This window comes from Prunus persica, chromosome G1 (genome assembly GCF_000346465.2).
Source record: "Prunus persica cultivar Lovell chromosome G1, Prunus_persica_NCBIv2, whole genome shotgun sequence".
Taxonomy (NCBI): domain Eukaryota; kingdom Viridiplantae; phylum Streptophyta; class Magnoliopsida; order Rosales; family Rosaceae; genus Prunus; species Prunus persica.
The window spans coordinates 23,674,870-23,694,531 of NC_034009.1; the positions used below are offsets into that span (position 1 = coordinate 23,674,870).

General features: G+C 37.2%; 2 protein-coding genes across 3 annotated transcripts; one reads left to right on the forward strand and one right to left on the reverse strand.

Annotated features, from left to right (window-relative positions):
- LOC18790006 (protein LAZY 1) lies at nucleotides 7,364-9,965 on the forward strand. 2 transcript variants are annotated; one of them, XM_020554597.1, is made up of 5 exons: nucleotides 7,364-7,624; nucleotides 7,715-7,781; nucleotides 8,262-9,064; nucleotides 9,182-9,470; nucleotides 9,635-9,965. In XM_020554597.1, exons 1-5 carry the CDS (start codon nucleotides 7,619-7,621, stop codon nucleotides 9,652-9,654), a joined length of 1,185 nt encoding a protein of 394 aa, XP_020410186.1. In that variant the 5' UTR covers nucleotides 7,364-7,618; the 3' UTR covers nucleotides 9,655-9,965. The 2 variants fall into 2 exon arrangements, with proteins under 2 accessions (XP_020410186.1, XP_007223089.2); XM_007223027.2 differs by having other exon boundaries at nucleotides 7,366-7,624; nucleotides 8,286-9,064.
- LOC18789541 (sphingosine-1-phosphate lyase) lies at nucleotides 10,493-16,409 on the reverse strand. The gene is made up of 16 exons (XM_007222242.2): nucleotides 16,223-16,409; nucleotides 15,858-16,073; nucleotides 15,709-15,754; nucleotides 15,192-15,343; nucleotides 14,840-14,899; nucleotides 14,046-14,270; nucleotides 13,824-13,965; nucleotides 13,562-13,612; nucleotides 13,350-13,441; nucleotides 12,213-12,339; nucleotides 12,058-12,073; nucleotides 11,830-11,937; nucleotides 11,675-11,729; nucleotides 11,404-11,550; nucleotides 10,984-11,062; nucleotides 10,493-10,862 (listed from the first exon to the last, which is right to left on the reverse strand). Exons 2-16 carry the CDS (start codon nucleotides 16,055-16,057, stop codon nucleotides 10,740-10,742), a joined length of 1,623 nt encoding a protein of 540 aa, XP_007222304.1. The 5' UTR covers nucleotides 16,058-16,073; nucleotides 16,223-16,409; the 3' UTR covers nucleotides 10,493-10,739.

The following is a 19,662-nucleotide window of genomic DNA, read 5'->3' on the forward strand; positions in this document are numbered from 1 at the left end:
GGGTTGGGTTTACATATGAATGAATGAATGAAGATGGGGTTATGGACAAGGAGATCAATAGTGAGGAGTCAGGACCCACAAGTTCCTCTCCTGTTACAAGAAATGACCGTTGCCAGGGGTGAGGACCACTGGTAGTTGGTTAACTTTAGGCTTATTTACACTAATGTCTTTGGAAATTACGGTCAAATCTCACATTGCCTGTTCATACTTAAAGTGGCCCACTTGGGCTTTTCCAACAAATTTGGGGCTAAACCCAAATTTTTCCGTTCAAAAAGTAACTATTTGGGCTTTGTTTGGACTCAAACAATTTTTCTCTCGACTCTCCGGACTCAAAATTTTAAGTTAGCAACTTTATTAAATTGTTTAAGAATGGTTTAAGTCTAATATTTTTTTTTATGGATGACTTTTCTTTATTTAATCTTTTTAAATAACTTCATAATTATTTTTTTGAACAATTTGACCTAAAAAAATTGAAATTCCACAAATGTAATTTTATTCCAAAAGAAAATACACAACATAATTCCAAATTCACCGTACTTCCACTAGCTCCAAAAGAACGTTGTGTGGAAGACTCATTTATATCATTCCACTTCGGGCAATGTTTTAAGATTTCCCAAGCACGACACAGCTTGAAAGGCCTATTCAGAGGCTTATTATCATTAAGAAAGATCGTTTTCGCATACACGTCCTATGCATGAAAAAATAAATTTAAGTTTGGAGTTGAATAAAATTACAACTATAAATTTAAAGCTTTAATAAGAATGGGTACTTGCCGCATCATGTAGATTTGAGCCATTTTGTGGGTTCGTATTGACCTTAATCAAGCATGCCTTCTAAAGAGAACACTGTTAGTTGATAGTCTTGAATCGAGAAGCAATGGCTTGGTACGTTCATCGCTTGGGTCCACTAATGCTTGGATAATTTTTCAAAAACTTTTGATATACACGCTGCCAAATGTGTCGCTTGCTTGATTGGTGCCAATAGCCTCATCTTCACTGACGAAAACCCACCCTTTGCATAATGCCTCATCTTCTTCGGGCCTCCAGTTCACACCTCTTTGAGATTTTGTGGACATGTTCAACAAGACTGAAAAGAGATTGATGAAATTAACAAAGGAAAAATAAATTGAGAAATAGAAAAAATATTTTTGGTAGATTATTTGAGAAATGGGTGGGTATTTATATAGTTTGGAGTGGGTTTTAAGGTTGGATCTAATTCAAAATAATTTAAAATATTATTTTGAACGTTGAATTTTTTATTTTTTTTACAGTTTAAATAGCTTAGATTTAATCTAGATCGTTAATTTAGGTTACTATTGGAAGTCGTGTGGGGCCCACATAAGCTTCCTTGCACATAGGCTACGTCAGGTTCAGTGGGCTCCACCTCCACATAGATAAGAATGAATTTAATGATATGTTTTATTTTTTTTTTAAAATTAGTTTTAATAATTAGAATATTTAATTATATTCTTATCGTTAAAATTAGTTTTAATAATTAGAATATTTAATTATATTCTTATCGACGTGGATGTGGGCTCTACTTGCCACGTCACCTCCTCAATTGGTGGATAATGATCCATGTGATTGAGATTACAAAAATACTCCTGCCACGTCATCATAGTTAATAGACTTTTGAACAGAGTTGACGGCATGTGGTAAAGTGGGTTACCAAACCATAGTCAAGCAAGATAAGTGGGCGACTTTAACTTTGGGGCAATGTGAGATTTGACTGTAGTTTCCAGAGAATTAATGTAGATAAGCCTTTAATGTATCGTTAATCTGATCCATTAGAGGCCCAAATTTATGTTAAAGAGTTCAAAAATGTAGTGTGGAGGATCAATTAGAAAGAAACAAACGAAAAATGTAGTGTGGAGGATCAATTAGAAAGAAACAAACGAATACCAAATAAACAATGTTGTTCTTGAATTGGTAAACAAATCTACCACCAAATGCACAATCCTTTGTTATTATAGGCCCACTATTATTAAATAATGCTAAACTCTAGATGACATATTTTCAATAAAGTTTTTCTAGTGCTTGTAGATGTTGGCTTTGTTGAAGAATGATGCACAGGTCACTGAATTTAGGTGGTAAGATTACAAATGGTCTCGTTAAACTAAAATACTTTTGTTGAGACCCAAAAAATTCATGATTGGGCCCAAATAAATTACCAGCCCGAAACGCCATTTTATTAAGAAAAGGCATAAAAAGGAGGTACTCGAAAACTTGCCACATGCGAATTGAAATTCATGCGCCATGCTAATTCACCATGCTAGCTCTACGAGCCCATGCCAAAATTAAACGTCAAGGATAATAAAAAATTAAAGCACGCCAAGCGACATGCCATGCCAAGCATGAAATCGTTGTTTCACACCCAAACACACTACAAGCCTAAGTGGGCCCAAGCCACTCAAAATGCCCGGGGCTTGCTTGAGTGGGTTGTGGTATGGATGGTAATAGGTCGTCATGAGGCCCATTGATGGGACGAGAAATGGAGGTTCCGGGTTGCTTGGGAGCCTCGGGACCCAAGCCCATTTCTTAGGCCCAAATATATGGGTGAGCAAAGAGGGGAAAATAACTCAATCAAAATAACCCAACCAAAATTAGCCCAGTCAAAGGATAGCCCAACCAAAAGCCCAATGTTTAAATAGCCCACTTATTTAATGAAGTACCTTAGCCCATACAAAATTCCACAACAAGCCACAAAAGCCTCAGCCCTTTAGAAAAGTAGAAGCCACGTAGAGGAGGTCTGCAGGTTCACTGAACAGAGCTGGTGGAAAGTGCCAGCACATGGGAATGGATCAAGTCCCAAAACAAAACACTAGAGAGACCAAGGGATATTAGCATGTAAGTTGTCAGGAAGAGGAGTACCCTTTCAAACCAGCATATACACCTAGTTGTTTTCCCTTATCTGTGCTGGCCCAGGAAGGAGAAGGGAAAGAAGAAGAAAAGTAGCCAAGAGTGGAGCTTCCTACTGAAGCAGCCGCGGGAAAAGGGGTCTTGAGCTCCAAAACTCCTGATTTTGTGCAAATAGATAAGGGGAAATCTCACCCAGATAGGAAAGTCAAGAGAAGAGAAGGAAAAAGGATGGAAAGACTTGCCAAGATTGGGAAGAAACCATTAGGGTTTCTTGGGAAAGGATAGTTTCCCGCAGCTATAAAAGGAGGTCCCCTCCACCCAGCAAAAACCAACCCAGGCTGAGAGAGCAAGCTTCCTCTCTTACTAGCAAAATCCAGTAACCTTGTTCACCTCTTCTTCTTCATTCTGCTCTGCTTGATAGATTATTTTCAGAATCTGTCAAGCTGCCGGAAGAAGCGATGTTCATCTTTTACCTCCTTCCAGCCAAGATCACCATGCAAATATGGTTTCCCTCAGTTTAAACACTCACACTTCTCCTTAAGAAGCCTTATTTTCCCCTTTGGTGCTCAACTCATGCTGACCATGCTCTCATGCCACAAGCTCTTCATGTTAAGCCAAAATCTTATCTGAAAGCAAGCACAAAACACCTGTAAGCAGCCCTCATTTTCATTGGTGAAGGTAACCAGAACACTTCCTAAGGTTTTGCTGCCCTTTCGAAGTGCTTTTGGGGCTTGATCTTCGAACTCAAGCACAGGGGGCAATTTCAGTAATTTCCCTTTTCTGGCAGCCCAGCCCATTTTCAGCTGCTGGAAGAAAAAGACCCCCACAACTTTATTCAGTAATTTAACAAAAGTACTTACTAGTTTTATATTATTATAATTATGTTCTAATTTACGGGAAGGAGATTGAACACAGGTGTGAAGGACGGATATATTGCCCTAGCTAAGTGGCCAAACCCACGTCTACAAGTAATTAGTTTAAATTGGATATATTGGCACAAATAATAGTTTATAAGCATTTGATTATGAGATTTACAAATATAGAGAGAACGAAAATTGAAGTGAAGTGTCGTTTAAAATCTAAACTCAACTCCGTTTCAGTTAGGCCCTTGGGCAACTGGGTCCACATACCATCAGGAGGCCTCTTATTCTTGATCCACAAAAGAGGAAGGAACAAAGTAGAATTTCTTTATATCAAATGGGATATAAGAGAAAATGGAAATAATAAAGTTCAAACCAAAAAAAAAAAGAAAGGAAAAAAAGTTGAAGAGAGGGAGAATCTCTTCATTCCTTGAGTTGTTTGTCTGGCAATGGAGGGAGGGTCAAACCTAGAAAGATTATTTTATCATTTCACCCATATTTTAAATTGAGCTGTGAGAAGATTAAGAACAACAGTGAGCTGTATGATATTCTAATTTTGAGTGAGTAGCTTCATGGCTCTGAGCTCTGAACCATGAAGTGGTTATTTTCATTTAGACTTAACCATTAAAGCTGATTCTAAAGCATAAAATCTTGGTTGTTTCAATGGTTCTATCTATCTATCTATCTAGTAGTACTAGTAGTTGCCCTATCTTTTTCATAAGAAAAGTTGATCAAATAAGAATGAATGTGTCGACACTGAAAATCTGCAATTGATGATCGAAGTACTAGGAGATGTCAATGAAATTAACTTGGCTTAAATGAGGACAATGCAGCAAGTTCATTTTAGATAACCTGATAAGATCATGTGGTTTGTAAATTAATCACCATCCTTTTCAATCCACAAAGTGAAGAAAGAGTTGAAGGCATGGAGACAAACAACGCCGTCCAAATAACAAAATGCATTTCGTATCACACTCAAACAGGGACAGTGGGACTTTTTTGGTAGGTGCTTTCCGGAAAAATGATTAAAAAGAGGTCGAGTGGGGATGTGGATGGGGCTCTGTATTTTATGTATTTTTTATTTTTTGTGTCTCCTTGAGAGCTGGTTCCCCTCATGACAGTAGCAGAAAAATTCTCCACCACTTCGTATTTTAGCTGCATGTAGGCTTCCCAAGAGAAAGAAGAGAAGTTCACTTGGGGCCCTGCAGCCTTGGACAATGCCATCTTTTTCAAACATTTATGTGGAATACTTTCATTTTCCAGAACAACTTATTTGCTTTGTCGGCGGCACAGATTATTAGTTGTGTTGTGCATGAGCAGCCAGCACTCACTCGCATAAATATACAGTAGAAATAGAGGTCTTGTTTTGTCCTCAACAAGTCACATGATCATCCCAACTTCTTAATTACTTCACTGATCTAGCAGCACAGTTTCAAAACGACCATTTGATATTTTAGTCTCCGCTTTGTTGGAGGAAATGGTGACTTCAAATCTCACGAACAAAAGTCGTTAATCCGAGAAATAATAAAGACTATGAGGTCTAAGACATGTCACAAGAAAAACCCTATTGAAGAAAACATGTATATAGTTATAGCAGGTATATTTAGTTGTTTTTTTGGGTCGTACTCATGGATTTCATTCAAAAGCAACTCTGAGAGCATACAGAAGTTGAGATTACAAAAGCAATACAAAATAAACCTATCCCACAAACCCCATTCTTCTGATTACTCATTGTCAAGTGCTGTTCTATCCAGCTTTATAAGATAACCTACGTATTAAACAGATGAATCAGAGCACCGTTTTGGGAATTATTATCATAAAAACAAGAATCAGCCACTATCATCAACAGTTACCCGATCCAAGGCCATGCCCCCTGCTATTCAAAAAATCTTATCAACCAGTAAAGTGGAATCTCAACATACCATGTAGATGGAAATAAAACATAAGGAGACTGCCAATCTAACAGTAGCGCAATTATTTGTGATTGATATCCACTCTACCCCTATTTATAAACATTTTCAATCAATCTGAAAATATATCTTGGAATTTTTCAAGGGTTTTGTTTGTGCCACAGAAAAAATTAACATAATCATTGAAAGAGAACATTAACCCTTCTTAAGCTTTTTCTCTAGCTTGCTGGTACCTATGCGTAGAGATTAGACAAAGATGCGTCTGGACATTAAGAGAGCACAATGGCTAGATGCCTCTAGGCTCTAGAGATGATCTTATCCGTTATCCCCACTTGATTTTGTTCATGTTGCCACAGACCATAGAATACAGAGGCAATGGAAAAGAAACAGATCAAGTTTGCATCCATCATTTTCACAGAAACAAATTCTTCTACTTCTACAAACATAAAAAGATTCTTCAATGAAATTATTGTCCCTTGATTAATCATTTATCAGTTATTACTGAAATTGCACAAAAATGCGTTTTCTTTGGTTCCTATCAAGGACGCTTCAGTTAGACTGTTACCTTTGTCTCTAAGCCCTCAAACCCTTTAGTTTTTATCAGCTCCTCCTTATTCATATATGTAGATGCTCGCGGAACTTTTCCAGGACAAAACGGCCCCGTTCCACATGCACATTTCTGACTCTGAGAGTGAACACGTTTCTAATGAAAACGATATTTGCAAGTACTTGAACATGAATGGTTAATAATGAGGGAGGACAACTTGATAACATGTGGCAACCTTGCCATCTCATGAGTCATGTCAAAAGGTTTCAGGAATATTGACGAGATAAAAGACTTTATGCAGGAACCTTTTTTTTCTTGTTCTTTTTCTAGTAAATCTTATGCCAGAATGGTGGTGAAAAATGAATGTCATTGCCTGCAAAAGCACTGAAAACACCTTGAACTAGTTTATAAGACCGGCTAGAACTATCAAACAGAAAACATGACAGCAGTGGAAGATGTGGAGACATACCTGCATTAAATCACCAATCCCATCAAAGCTTATAAGCTGATATCCTCGAAACATGGTAGAATATGGGATTTATTTGGAGTTCAATGGTAAATTGATTGCAAACAGCAAAAGAAAAAAAGTTTAACCATAGGAAGATACTTGTTAAAAGCAATCCCAGTTTATCATAGTTTATCAGCTAAGCTCTTTCGGTAAGAACTCCACCTGTGGACCTACCAACAGTAGAGAGTCCGACGTTTTGTGTCCCCAGAGAAAGAAGATCAACTTAATTGTCGAATTATATGTTTGGCTCCATTGAGGTCCGACAAAATATACCTTGCAGTCCCTACTGTTCAATCTAGGGTCTTGGCACAAGTTCCTAGTAAAATAACAAAGTAGTAGAAATTATTAGACGAAACTTACTTTGTTATCCTCTGCCCAAAGCATGTGCATGATGAACATGTCAGCGTGGAAAGCCCAAATGTAACATGGTACTCCTGATATGGGCATGTTTTTCAAAACAGGACGTGCACAGTTGCATCAGAAAACACCACATCCAGAACACAGAAGACATAGCAGATATACGTGTATGTGTGTGTGTAGATATACATGTTTTTCAAAACATGTGCACAACACATCAACACTGTGTATACTGAAAGACGTGTAATTATGCACCAAATGATTATAAAATATAAACCCTATAACAATCAATCTCACACAATAAACATATCTGCATGACTGGGTTGGTGGTCCGGGACCCACTTGCCATTTGTCCACTTGATTTGATCCTGACAAAGAATAGCCAGGCCAAGTTTGTAACTATCTGTGTGTACTCCTCCGCTCACCTGCTTTTCAGAGCCTGGAGGCTTTCAGGTGGCATTTGACATCTTCTTCATAAATAAGCATTAAGACTACCTATGGAAAGAAGCTCCTCTGTCAACCTCTCCTAGGAAAAGAATTGGATCAAAGCTCTCAAGTGTTCTAAACAAGATCATAAGATGAAGGTAAGAAAAGCCTATTCTCTTATTATCCTTTAGATAAGCTAAAACTGCTTCAACTAATCTATAATTTGATCTTGCATGCCAATGTTGCAGTTACTAGGTTGGATGCATCGTAAGTTTCGGCAGAATAGCAACGAGCCATTTAAAGTTTTTGTCATTGGTAAGTCGTGTGGTGCCTTATGCCTTTCTCCTATGCATTCCTGTATAACTGCAGTTTACCAAAAGAACGGCAGAAAACATCACTTTGGGTTCTAATGATGCACAGCAAGTTTGTGAATCAACCAGATAAATCATTTCATTCCTGAAAGACGGTACAGGATGCAACTAAGACTTTGTCTGCCTAATAAAAGAAATTAGTTTCGACCAAAAAAAAATAAAAGAAATTAGTCTGAACAAGGATTTGGTGAAATACAGTAGTTTCCCCATTGCATGATTTGTAATACTAGAACAGAACAGCCCCAAAATAAATCACATGAAGTACATATGCGTAACAGCTTGGGAACCAAAAGACTAATATGTACTTAGAAATCATAAGATCATTATTAGAGACAGAGAGGTTTGTACCGATATGCAGTGGGAGAATCTCTTTTCTTGCTCAATCTGAGTCTCATCCAAGTTTACATTTTCTTCTTTGTGTCAGAGAATTCTTGTGCTTGTCTTTCAGGGCAGCCATCTCTCGATGATCAACAATGCTATCCTAAGCCAAACTGTGGCACAAAGCCCTTTAAACAAACCCAGAGAGACCAGCACCTTCGGAAGTCTTTCAACGGTCTAGAGGCAGCCAGGGCAGAAGAAGAATACTATGAAGATGAATCATCTGCTGCAGCATCTGAGCTCTTCCATGGCTTCCTTGCAATTGGTACCCTTGGCTCAGAGCAAGTCATCACGGAACCATCAACTCCAACACTTGCCATCTCTGTGGAGAACATAACTGAAAAAGAGACTGAGGTCACAGAGAATGAATTGAAGCTCATCAATGATGAATTGGAGAAAGTCCTGGCAGCTGATTCAGCTAAAGATGAGATTTGCAATGATTCATCTGGAAGAAACAGCCATGTTAGCAATGGAAGAAGTAGCCATGGTAGCACCATCACACTAAGTGGCAAGACACTGGAAGGCTCAGAGAGCAATGGGATTAATGGAACCACAGTGTGCCCACTCCAGGGATATCTTTTTGGGTCAGCATATGAATTGTCAGAAACAACAACAGTGGCAAAGAAGGAACACAGGACATCTCTTGGCGAGCTGTTTCAGAGGACTAAATTGGCAGAGGAGATTTCTGGACCGAAATCGGCCAAGGAGGAGAAGCGAGCAGAGAAGGAAGCTGAAAAGTCCGCCATGCACTTGATGAAAAAGAAGCTCAAGAAAAAAATGCTTTATGCTTCTTCTCGCAGCTCTGGTGGACCTGCAGATCCTTCCTCAGCGGAAACAAAACTGAATAAGGTACCTCTGATCAAACATTGTGCGTGCATTTCAGACTTTTCACATCAAAAGAGTAATGTGAACTGAATTAGACCATATAGTCCTGGCTCATGGCTATGGTGTGTGTGTGGCTTGCAGATCCTTCACATGTTCCACAGAAAAGTTCACCCTGAAACCTCATCTGCTGAGCAAAAAACTGGTAAGTACCATAAGAACGAAAACAAGAAGAAAACAAGCAATGATGGGGCTTACAACAGTGGAGATCAGGTGCTTCCAGATGAAGACATCATGCTATATCCTGAACGAGGCTTCTCCTTGAAGCAGAGCATGCGGCGCTACAAGAGTCAATCAAACCCACCGCAATTCGCGCTTAGCAGCATTGATTCAAATGAGAACAGGGAGCACTGGATCAAAACAGATGCAGACTGTAAGTACACTCTGCACTAAGCTCTTAATGTAGTATTTGGTGCCTGAATGCCTTTACTTAACAATGAACACTAAAATGAATCAAGTATTACATTAACTGTGAATCAAAGTTTTCCCTATTCTTTAGACCATCCTAATTCTTGTGTTGTGTTGTGTTTGCTGTAGACTTAGTCTTGGAGCTGTGAAAGGTGAAATGAAGAAGATGGCTTTCCAGTTGGGTTTTCAAATTAATTGTGAAGCTTGATCAGTAAGAAAGAAGTGATTATAGTTGCTGTTTGTAAGAGTGAGATTTTACTTTGTTGGTGTTACTTAGTAGTGTTGGCATTTGCCAATAATGATCAAATTAAAGAGCATTTGAAGAAGAGATAAATAAAAAGAGGCGCTCAGTCCTCTTATAAATCTATCTGATTGGTGAATGTAAAATATGTAAGATCGTGTACTTTGGCTGGTCATCGTATTTCAACAATTATCAGAAATTTTGAAATATATTTTTATACGTCCTTTTATTATCATCATCTTCATCATCATAAAATAAACAGAAATATATGCTCATAAACGATGACTTTAATTTAAAGCTGTTACCAGACTTGTATTATCATCATCTTTCCAGACCTGTATCAAGTTGATTAGGCATAATCTGATATTAATCCGAACTTCAATTGGGACTTGAATTTTGTATTTGCTTAACCCAAACTCGAGATAAAACTCAGCTCAAACAAGTTGAACCCAATAGACCGAGACTTCATGCAAACACCTAAGCTTAGCTTGGGTTCGAACTCCTATGGCACCTTAGACAGTCGCTTGTATTTTTGTTTTTGTTTTTAAAAACTCAGCTAGGGTTGGTTTTTGGCACTTGGTCCTACAATATTTGGGGGCTTTTTTTTTTTTTTTTTCTTGCAGCAATTTTTTTTTTCTTATGAATTACCGCTACAAAATAGAAAATTTACCCTAACAAATAATTGCAATGGACGGGATTGAAGTAGGTTTAAAAGAAACATAACCTATAAAAGCAGTTAACATTTGTGGAGGCTCCGCAAGGGGCAGTTGATTGAATTATAAAATAAAAAGTTGTGAATGAGCAGCAAATGATCACAAAATACACGTATATATCGTGGATTTAGACAATGTATCCTTAAATCAAACCCAAGGCAAGAACATCAAGTAATATTGGAGAAAATCAACGAATGGATTTTCATTTTTCTTTTGACTTGTGGTCTTTTCAAAAACAACATTTTTCTTACAACTTGACCAAAAAATTTGGAGAGCACCACTAGCATGTACCGTCCATGTAATTTACCAACAGCTCCTGAACCGTACCTCTATCTGGCATCCTCCCCGCAGCACCATAAATGGGAGCGAGCCCTCCGCTTATAGGACCCGGATTTTCTTTAACCTGAATGATGTCACGTCACAGTTAATAAAAATACACATAAATGGTTTTTGGTACACAGTAAAGGGATGTAATCAAATGGTAGATATGGTCTGGTATTTTGCTAAGTTCAAAATCAACTTACAGTTTTCACAGATTCCGTTAGATCCCTGAGAAAGTCATCAATAATTGGTACATGTTGAAGCGTCACGCAGATATGAATGCTGAGTCAAGCATAATAAACAAAACAAATAAGTTTCATGCGCATGAATTCGTGAACTAATCATGAAGACAGCAACTGAGCACAAGCCATTTCTGTCATTCACTAAAACAGAATACCTTCCCACAAAAATCATCCATCCAATTCATATTGAAAGCCTCCCCTTATTTGACACCCCATAATAGTAAATTAGACAATCTACTTGTCACTAGTGGTGGATACTTTTTGACATGGGAAAAAGAAAGGAGGCTATAGCCTACTATGACTTTGTGCATAACTTTTTATTTATTTATAAGAAGACGTATGTGCACATGCAGCCACGTGAACAAACACACAATAGCCTACCTGTTGGGTCTTTGCAATGCATTCAAATGCCAGCCTTTAGATGACATGATATCATTTACTTCAAATATGTCAACAACATTAGATCCCAATGCCACAACTGTCATGTCTGGCCTTCCAATGACAAACAACTCGGGAATTTCCTCTATCCTGCACACAAAGATTATCAAAAGATCGATACCCCTGTTTCCAATCCCCAAAGGAAAACAAAAATAACCAAACAAATAAGACACCCTTTTCAGACGGAGAAGAAGAAAAGAAGAGAAAACAATACCCTTTCTGAAGTCTTTTTGATACTTCCATGATCTTTTTTGTGTTTTCCAAGTACCCTACAGAATGTTGGAATGTAATGGAACATAATCAGCCACAAGCCAAGAATTTGCTGAAAATATTTAGATTAGTAGAAACGTCTGGCCAATACGTTCTTACCTTCCTCCCCCAAAGATATCATAGATGCCCAAGCCCCAGCAATTAAACTACCAGGTCTGCTTCCGGCAATGGTTGGAGACACATATAGCCCTCCTGACCACTCAGTAACTGCAAACCACAAAAATTGGCAATGATTATCGCATCAAAATTAGATCAGTTCCAGCAACAAGACGGATGAACAATTCAGTTGACTGCCTGGATATTCATTTTTTTCTGATGACAACTTACCGGCAACAAATTGATGCTGAGATGGAAAATAGAAAGCCATAAACCCAGCATTCCGATGAACCAATATGCAATGAAAACAAAAAAGCATATTAGGAAGGCTAAATCCAAATGCAAAGCAATGTTTTCTGAAAGTTTGACCAACATCAATAGATAACCTTTCTGAGGTCATGGTTTCTGTACAGAACTACACTTGTTCCTTTAGGAGCCAACCCATATTTATGCACATCCGCTGATATTGATGTCACTCCTTTCACTGAAAAATCAAAGGGTGGAATTGGATACCTGAAAACAAACAGTTGAGAAAGATAAGTTAAAATAAGAAATTATAATTTCCAAAAAAGAACACCCGTCTAATTTCAGGATATATATATATATATACAGTCCCCTTCTATTGAGGGATCCCTCAAATAAAATTATTTGAGGGACGCCCTTTAGGATACCCTACAATTTTTTTCCCAATGATCCCTACAATTTTTTTCCCAATGATCTAAACCATTTATTTTTTAGGTCTTCATTTATAGATCATCCTTACAAAAAATTAGACAAATCGGAAACCGTTTCGACATCCAATTGTGTCTTACAAAATCAATGAACACGGTGCTTCAAGAAAATGCTAAAATTTCAATAACTTAATTGAGTGGTCAAATGATATCTGATTCAAGTGATTTTTTGTAGAGATGATCTTTGAATGAGTATCTACAAAATAGACGGTTTGGATTAGTGAAATACAATCCGGAGTGGGGCCTACAAGGGGTGTCCCTCAAATAAGCTTATTTGAGGGATCCCTCAATGGAAGCTCTCTGTATATATATATACACATCCAAAAAGATAACATATGGACATGTGTATGGAAACTGTAACACCTACCAACTATTTTATACCATAAACTCTCTAATATCAAATTCTAAAAACAAGAACCATCTAATATCAATTAAAATTACCGAAGTGCCAACCTATACAAAGTAGTTACAGCTACCAATAGCTCTAAATTGTAAAACCAAGAGAATAAACTATGATTATCATGTGCAACATTAAACTCAACACATTCACTTAATCACCATACAGTAAAGGAAAATTGACCAATCTAATGTGGTTAGCAAATTTCAAATTCCTCAAGTTAACAGCATGTACCTTCAAGCCTACAACTCATTAACTTTTGGAACACAAGAAATTTAAAAGACTTGTAAAGTAGAGGACCATGCTCCCAACAGTAAGACATCTACATGGAACACAATAAAATCAATTGCCAAAATTAGAAACAACTTTTGCTAGCAGAACCTTCCCAGACATACCCAAGCTTATTAGCAAAAGGTAATACGAAGCCGCCAAGACAAAGGTCAACATGGAGACAAATGTCGAAGCTTGAAGCCAATTGACCAAGCTCCTGTACAAGAAGTTCCCGTATATTATCAGTTCAAGGTTCTTAAGATAAGAGAACATCACTAAAGCTCAATCATGTCATCTTCCAAAAATTTATCCATAAAAACCACCTATAAAAAAATACCTTAATCGGATCAACAATGCCATGAGGGAAACCAGGTGCAGATCCAACAATCTGCAGCACCACAAAAGTATAGGTCAGTTTAACTGGCAAACAGAGAACTTGAAGTTAGGAAAATCACCCTTGTTGCACAATGGGTTAAATGGAGATTTTTTTTTTCCTTTTTCTCTTGAACTAATGAGAATAACAAAATTTTAATAGAATATATTATCAGAGATACAGGGGAAAATATGAAAGGAGCAAAATCAATACATTAATTGCATACCAAAACGGTGTTTCTATTAATGTATCTTCTAATTGCTTTGACGTCTGCTTGAAATTCTTTATTTACAGGGACACGCCAGAGCTTGATGTTAAAATATTGTGCAGCCTTGTCGTATGCTGAGTGAGCAGATTCAGGTATTATCCTGCGCTTGAAAATAAAATAGGTTGCATTAATACTCTCCATGCTACAACAGTTAGTATTGATAAGTGTAACATGACATACATTTCAGGCTTTTTAATCCCCTTCGTGGTTTTCATATAATCTCGTGATGATTTCACAGCTAATAATATACTTTCAGTTCCTCCTGATGTCATGTTTCCACATATTTGTCCTCCAGAAGACTTCTTTTTACTTCCAAGCATTGCAGCAGTCATTGCAACCACTTCTGCTTCAAACCGTACCACACTCTGGAATACATCCATATGCAATGGATTGGTATGCGCAAACCTGAAAGCCAAATCCAAGCAAGTTCAAACAAGAGGTAAAACATGAATACATGGGAAGGGGTGGAGATTGGAGAGGAAGTGATCTTATCAGATATAATAAATATGGTACCCTAGCTATGAAGAAAAGAACTGTAACAGGCATCTTGTCTTGGACACACATAACCCCGATGGTGTCAATGTAAACAATGTACCTGATTAAAACTTAGACATCTAAAGAAGTTGAATCATAAAGCCAGTGCAAACTCAATGCTTATACGAAAATCACCAATTCACCCACCTTTCTGATGTTTCAGTACTACAAATTTTTTTTTTTCTTTTCAGGCAGGGGTGGAGGGGATGCAAAGGAGTTTGGCATTCACTTGTTTGTGAAAACCCGGCACAAGTGTAGAATTTATCAGGAAACGTTAAATGTAGAACCCTGTAATTATTTCTTCAGTGGTATAGCCCATAAATATATATGGGGTATGGCTGTTTCTGCACCCCAAGTTCTAAGCAAAATAAGTTGAACACCCTAATAAGATTAGCAATAAGAAAAAGGCTATTCACAGATGTAAAAAAAATCTTACTTACATTGAGCATGCCTCATTAATTAAAGAAAAATGTCCTTCACACTCACTTCCTCCAATGTAGCTGCAAACACGAACCAAGAAACAACCAGGCTCAAGCACAGAAATAGATACAAACTATACAATCAAACACACACATGAGTGTGTTTTACTTGTGCATGACAAAGATACAGAAGATCCCTCAACAAAGACTCAGGCCGTCAATCACATAGCCTTCCCCATGCAATTAATGGCCTGTGGTCATCCATGATATTCAGGATGTCTCACAATTGAAAATCCTATACGGACACACATACGTGTGTGTTGATAAGTAGTTCAACATTAATTTTCATAGTAACTAACAACTACAGACATACACTGCACCAGAGCATTTCCCTTGCCAAGCCACATCTTTTCTTTTCTCATCTTTCATTTGCTCTATGACTCCCACTCCCAACCCTGTGCTAGGCAATTCAGTTCTCCAACTTTCTCTTACAGATTTACCACCAGACTGTAACTTATCCACAACCTGCTTGTTTGACAACAACATCCACAAATTCGACAAATTGTTACCACCATGAGACATGCACTTAATTAAATATTAAACTATAAAACCTAGAAACCTTTCACGACTGGGCTATTTACTACACATCACCAGCCTCTGAACAAACGGCATTGAATGCTCATATTGTAAGAAATAGGAAAATGCAAAAGTCTCTGTCACACTCACAGTCTCACACTGAATGCTTCCTCTTTTTCCTTCTCATCTCATTTATTGTCCAAAAATATTATATATTGGCGCCAGAAACAAACAAACAGATGCCACGAAATCAAAATTTGAAATAGAAAGAAACTGAACCGCATATGAAAGCTTATATACAAACAAACGCAGACCTTTTGTTTCTCAGCGTCGATGTAACTCTTCACGCCAGGAACCAACCTGTAATTGACAAAATCAAACAGAAATGAATAATTAAACCGGTGATATCTTAAGTTAAGAAAGAAACAAGTAAACAGAAATGAGCATTCTACTGAAAGCTCACTTGACGAAGCTCATGAAGAACCCTAGCAGAGTGGCTTTGAGTCCGTTCTCGTGCAGGACTTGGAGAGCCGATTGAAGCATGGAAGCAACGAAGAGTGCGATAAGAGGAGCAGAAACCAGAACCAGAGGCTCGTATTCGGACAAGAATGAATTCGCGGAAGCTCTAACATCAAGCAGGAACGATTTCACAGAAGAATCCATGGCTGAACTGAAGAATCTGATTACAGTCCAAGACTACGTCGATGAATATTCAAAACCAGTAGAGAAAATTACGGATAGATAGTGAGGCTTGGTTGAAAAATTGTTATGGCGTAGAAGTAAGCGCTTTGGGTTTGGTTGGGTTGCGTAGCTTAGAGAGCTTCTTACCGAATGGAGGTTTTGGATTTTGGATTTGGATTATGCTTTGTTGGCGAAATTTCTGATTGTTCGATGCAAATGTTTTGTTGATGCGGGTGTCGACGAAGTGTGAAAGAAGAGACAAAGCGTTGAAATTCTTACAATTGGTCCGGCTGCCTTCTAGATCAGAACCCCCTTTTTCTGTTTCATTTAATTGTGCTATTATGAATTAATTTGTAGCGACGCGACCTTTTTATAAATTAATATCACATGTGATATACTTCGACCGACTCTTTTATGAAATATATATACAAACTGCACATGGTAAAAATTCATGAACAGTTAAAGTTGAGATTATACAAAATAATCACATTTTTTATTTCTAAAATTGATAAAATAAATTTTCTCACTATAGTTTAAAGGGTGATTTTATTGACATCCTATTATTTGCTCTTTGCAGCCCACATTCTCTTTACACCCTACTGAATTTTAGTAAAATTTAAAATTACTCACTACACCCCATTTTTCTTCTTAAATTTCATGAATCTCATTCCCTAACTTACCTGTGTAAATCCCATCCCATATCAAACCCCACCCAATCCATATCAAACCCTACCCCATGGGCGGTCCCACAGCAAGGGCAAGGAGACAACCACCTACCCAAATTTTTTCACCAAAAAAAAAAAAAAAAAAAACTCATATGTAAGCAAAGCTATTCCTACCTAGCCCATGTGATGGTGTGAACACATGCCTATCCAAACACATAAAAAAAACCTTAAAAGCAACACAAACGTGTTATGGCCAACTCAAACTTAAAAAAAAGTGAAGCAATATAAGCAGCCAATTCATTTTTGGCTGTGCAATAGTCGACAATCCTACGTCTTTTTCCTTGGCAGTTTCTTCTTGACAGAAACTTCTCTCTTGAGTATTATCATTCAAAACTCCATTGCTTTCTTCATTAGAAGTTCCAACTGATTTAGACTTCAGCATGTATTTTTCAATCAATTATTCTATTTCTTTTAATTTTTGCATTGCAATTCTATGAGTGTTATCTGTCTCCGTTCCCTTACTCAATATATCATAAGCCATTCGCATCAGACTATTCTGACGCAAAGTTATTGATGATTTATCACTTACCAGTAAAGATTCTCCATGCTCATTTGCATCTCATCCTTTCTTTGCTTCTTTTGTCCACCGCTTCAATATGTACTGAGATGGTATCTTAGTAACCTCTTTTACATTCAACACCCTTAGAGCATGACGACATAATAAACCCATGGATTCAAACATCTTGCAACTGCATAAGACATTGAAATTTGAAGAGTTAAAATGGACAACATGCACTCTTTTGCACCCTCCTTTTTAAGCTCAAAGGTTTGGAGTGTTCCATCACTTCCAGTTTGACGCATTCTTACCGCTAAACTATCAATAACCTTAGTCTCAAATAAATATTTTTTTTTCTAGTATAGATATTAGCAGCATGAAGTAGAAGTCCACTTTTTATGGCAGCTCTGGAAGGTAATCCCTGATTATGTCGAAAAGTTTCTTCCAACTCTCGTGACCGCATACCATGTGTTTGTTTATCATAATGATGCACAAATTCAGTAAGTCTCATTGTTTTAGTACACATGTGATGAAAAACATTATTCATACTCTGACTTCTTTGAGAAGCTTTGATCCTGACAGTGAAAGTATCTAGGCTAAATACTGGACACCACTTTTCACGAAGCTGATATAAGGTCTTAAGCCATGTGTTATCTGCAAGGTCAAACTCTGAAATCATTTCATTCCAAGTACACTCAAATTTAAACTTTGTCTCACCTCCTTCAAGACACTTGTTGAATAACCTCTTAAACTCCGAAATGGCATAGGAACTTGCCAACTTCAATGTTGCATTTCTTGATATGTGCCATGTGCATAAAAAATGACATGTCCCAAGAAAAACTGTGGAGATGGCATTTGCCATTGCTTGACATTGATCAGTATAAATGGTTACAGGTTTTCAGTTTCCCATGGATTGTAAGAATGTCTCAAACAACTACCGAAATGTAGGAATCTTTTCATCCAACAAAAAAACACAGCCAAATAACACATTAGGCCATTGATGGTTAACCCCTAAAAAAGGAGCGCAAATCATATTGTACATGTTGGTTCGATATGTAGTATCAAATACGATCACGTCCCCAAAGCACTCATAATCAAGTCTGGACCATCCATCCCTCCAAAAAGGTTTGTCATTCGATTTTCTTGATCTATTTGCATTGTGTAAAAGAACACTGGATCTTCAACCTGCTTGTGCTTGAAAAGATTGATCAAGCTTTGAGCATCGCCTGCTTCAAGTAGATTCATTTTTTCCCTATTGACAAAATTGTAGCAATCTGTCTGTCTTTATAAATCCAACATTTTGAGATCCGCATACTTCTTCTGCTAAATACGAATATGTATTTGAAGTTCTTATACCTACACGCACCATGGTTTTAATCACACCCTTATGAGATTATGAAATTTTACGATTTGATTGCAAAAATTGTCTTTCATCTAGTCGTGCAAGCTTATGATTGTGATCAGGATTAAAGGTAGAAAATTTCCACACATCACCTTCCAATAAAAATCGAATTTTGGCTTTGCACCCTGTTCTGGTCTCTAGCCTATCAATTGCTTTCTCTTTACAAGGGTCACTATCTTCTCTAAAACCTTCTTTTGAACACACAAAATTAAGTTGTCTCACAACTCCATATTTGTCATATCTTTTTTGTTTTCTTCGAATGCTAAGGCCAATGCTTGCACCATACTCATTATAGAGATCATAAGCTTCTTGCTCGTTGTACACAATCTTCCCATACAAATTTTCATCGGAAGTTTCTTCAAGATTTCCAAACGTTGGATTTTTTTTCTTTATCGTTGCTTTTGGTGTTTTCTTCATCACTTCCGAGATCAATGACTACATTATTCAATGAAAGAAATAATTTTTGTGAGATGATAATGAATAACTATAGGAAGAAATAATTTTCGTAGCATATAACACAAAAATAAATGTAAAAAAATCAATAAATTGAGAAGATTAGAAGGTAATATAACATATCAATGATAATAACTATAGGAAGCAGTAAAAAGAAAGAAAATATTTATCCAAACAAAGCTGTACAGACCATTAATCTATGATATTTTTATTATACTATGCAAATATGTTGTAATAGTAATTTAAAATGTAAAGAAACACTTGTACCAGAAGAAAAAATATATATAAAGAAATTAAAAGACGATGTGCATAAGTTGTTGTTTGGGGGGCAACCCCCAATGTTTAAAGAATCTCGAGCAAAGTCAATATAATATAAGTATACTACATGTTGACTTAAAAGTAACTCAAACCACAATATAATAATCCAATAAACCAAAACTCATGGAACAGTCCCGAAAACTAAAAAAGTAAAGACATGTGGGAGTAGGGTGCAAATCATCACCTTTTTCTT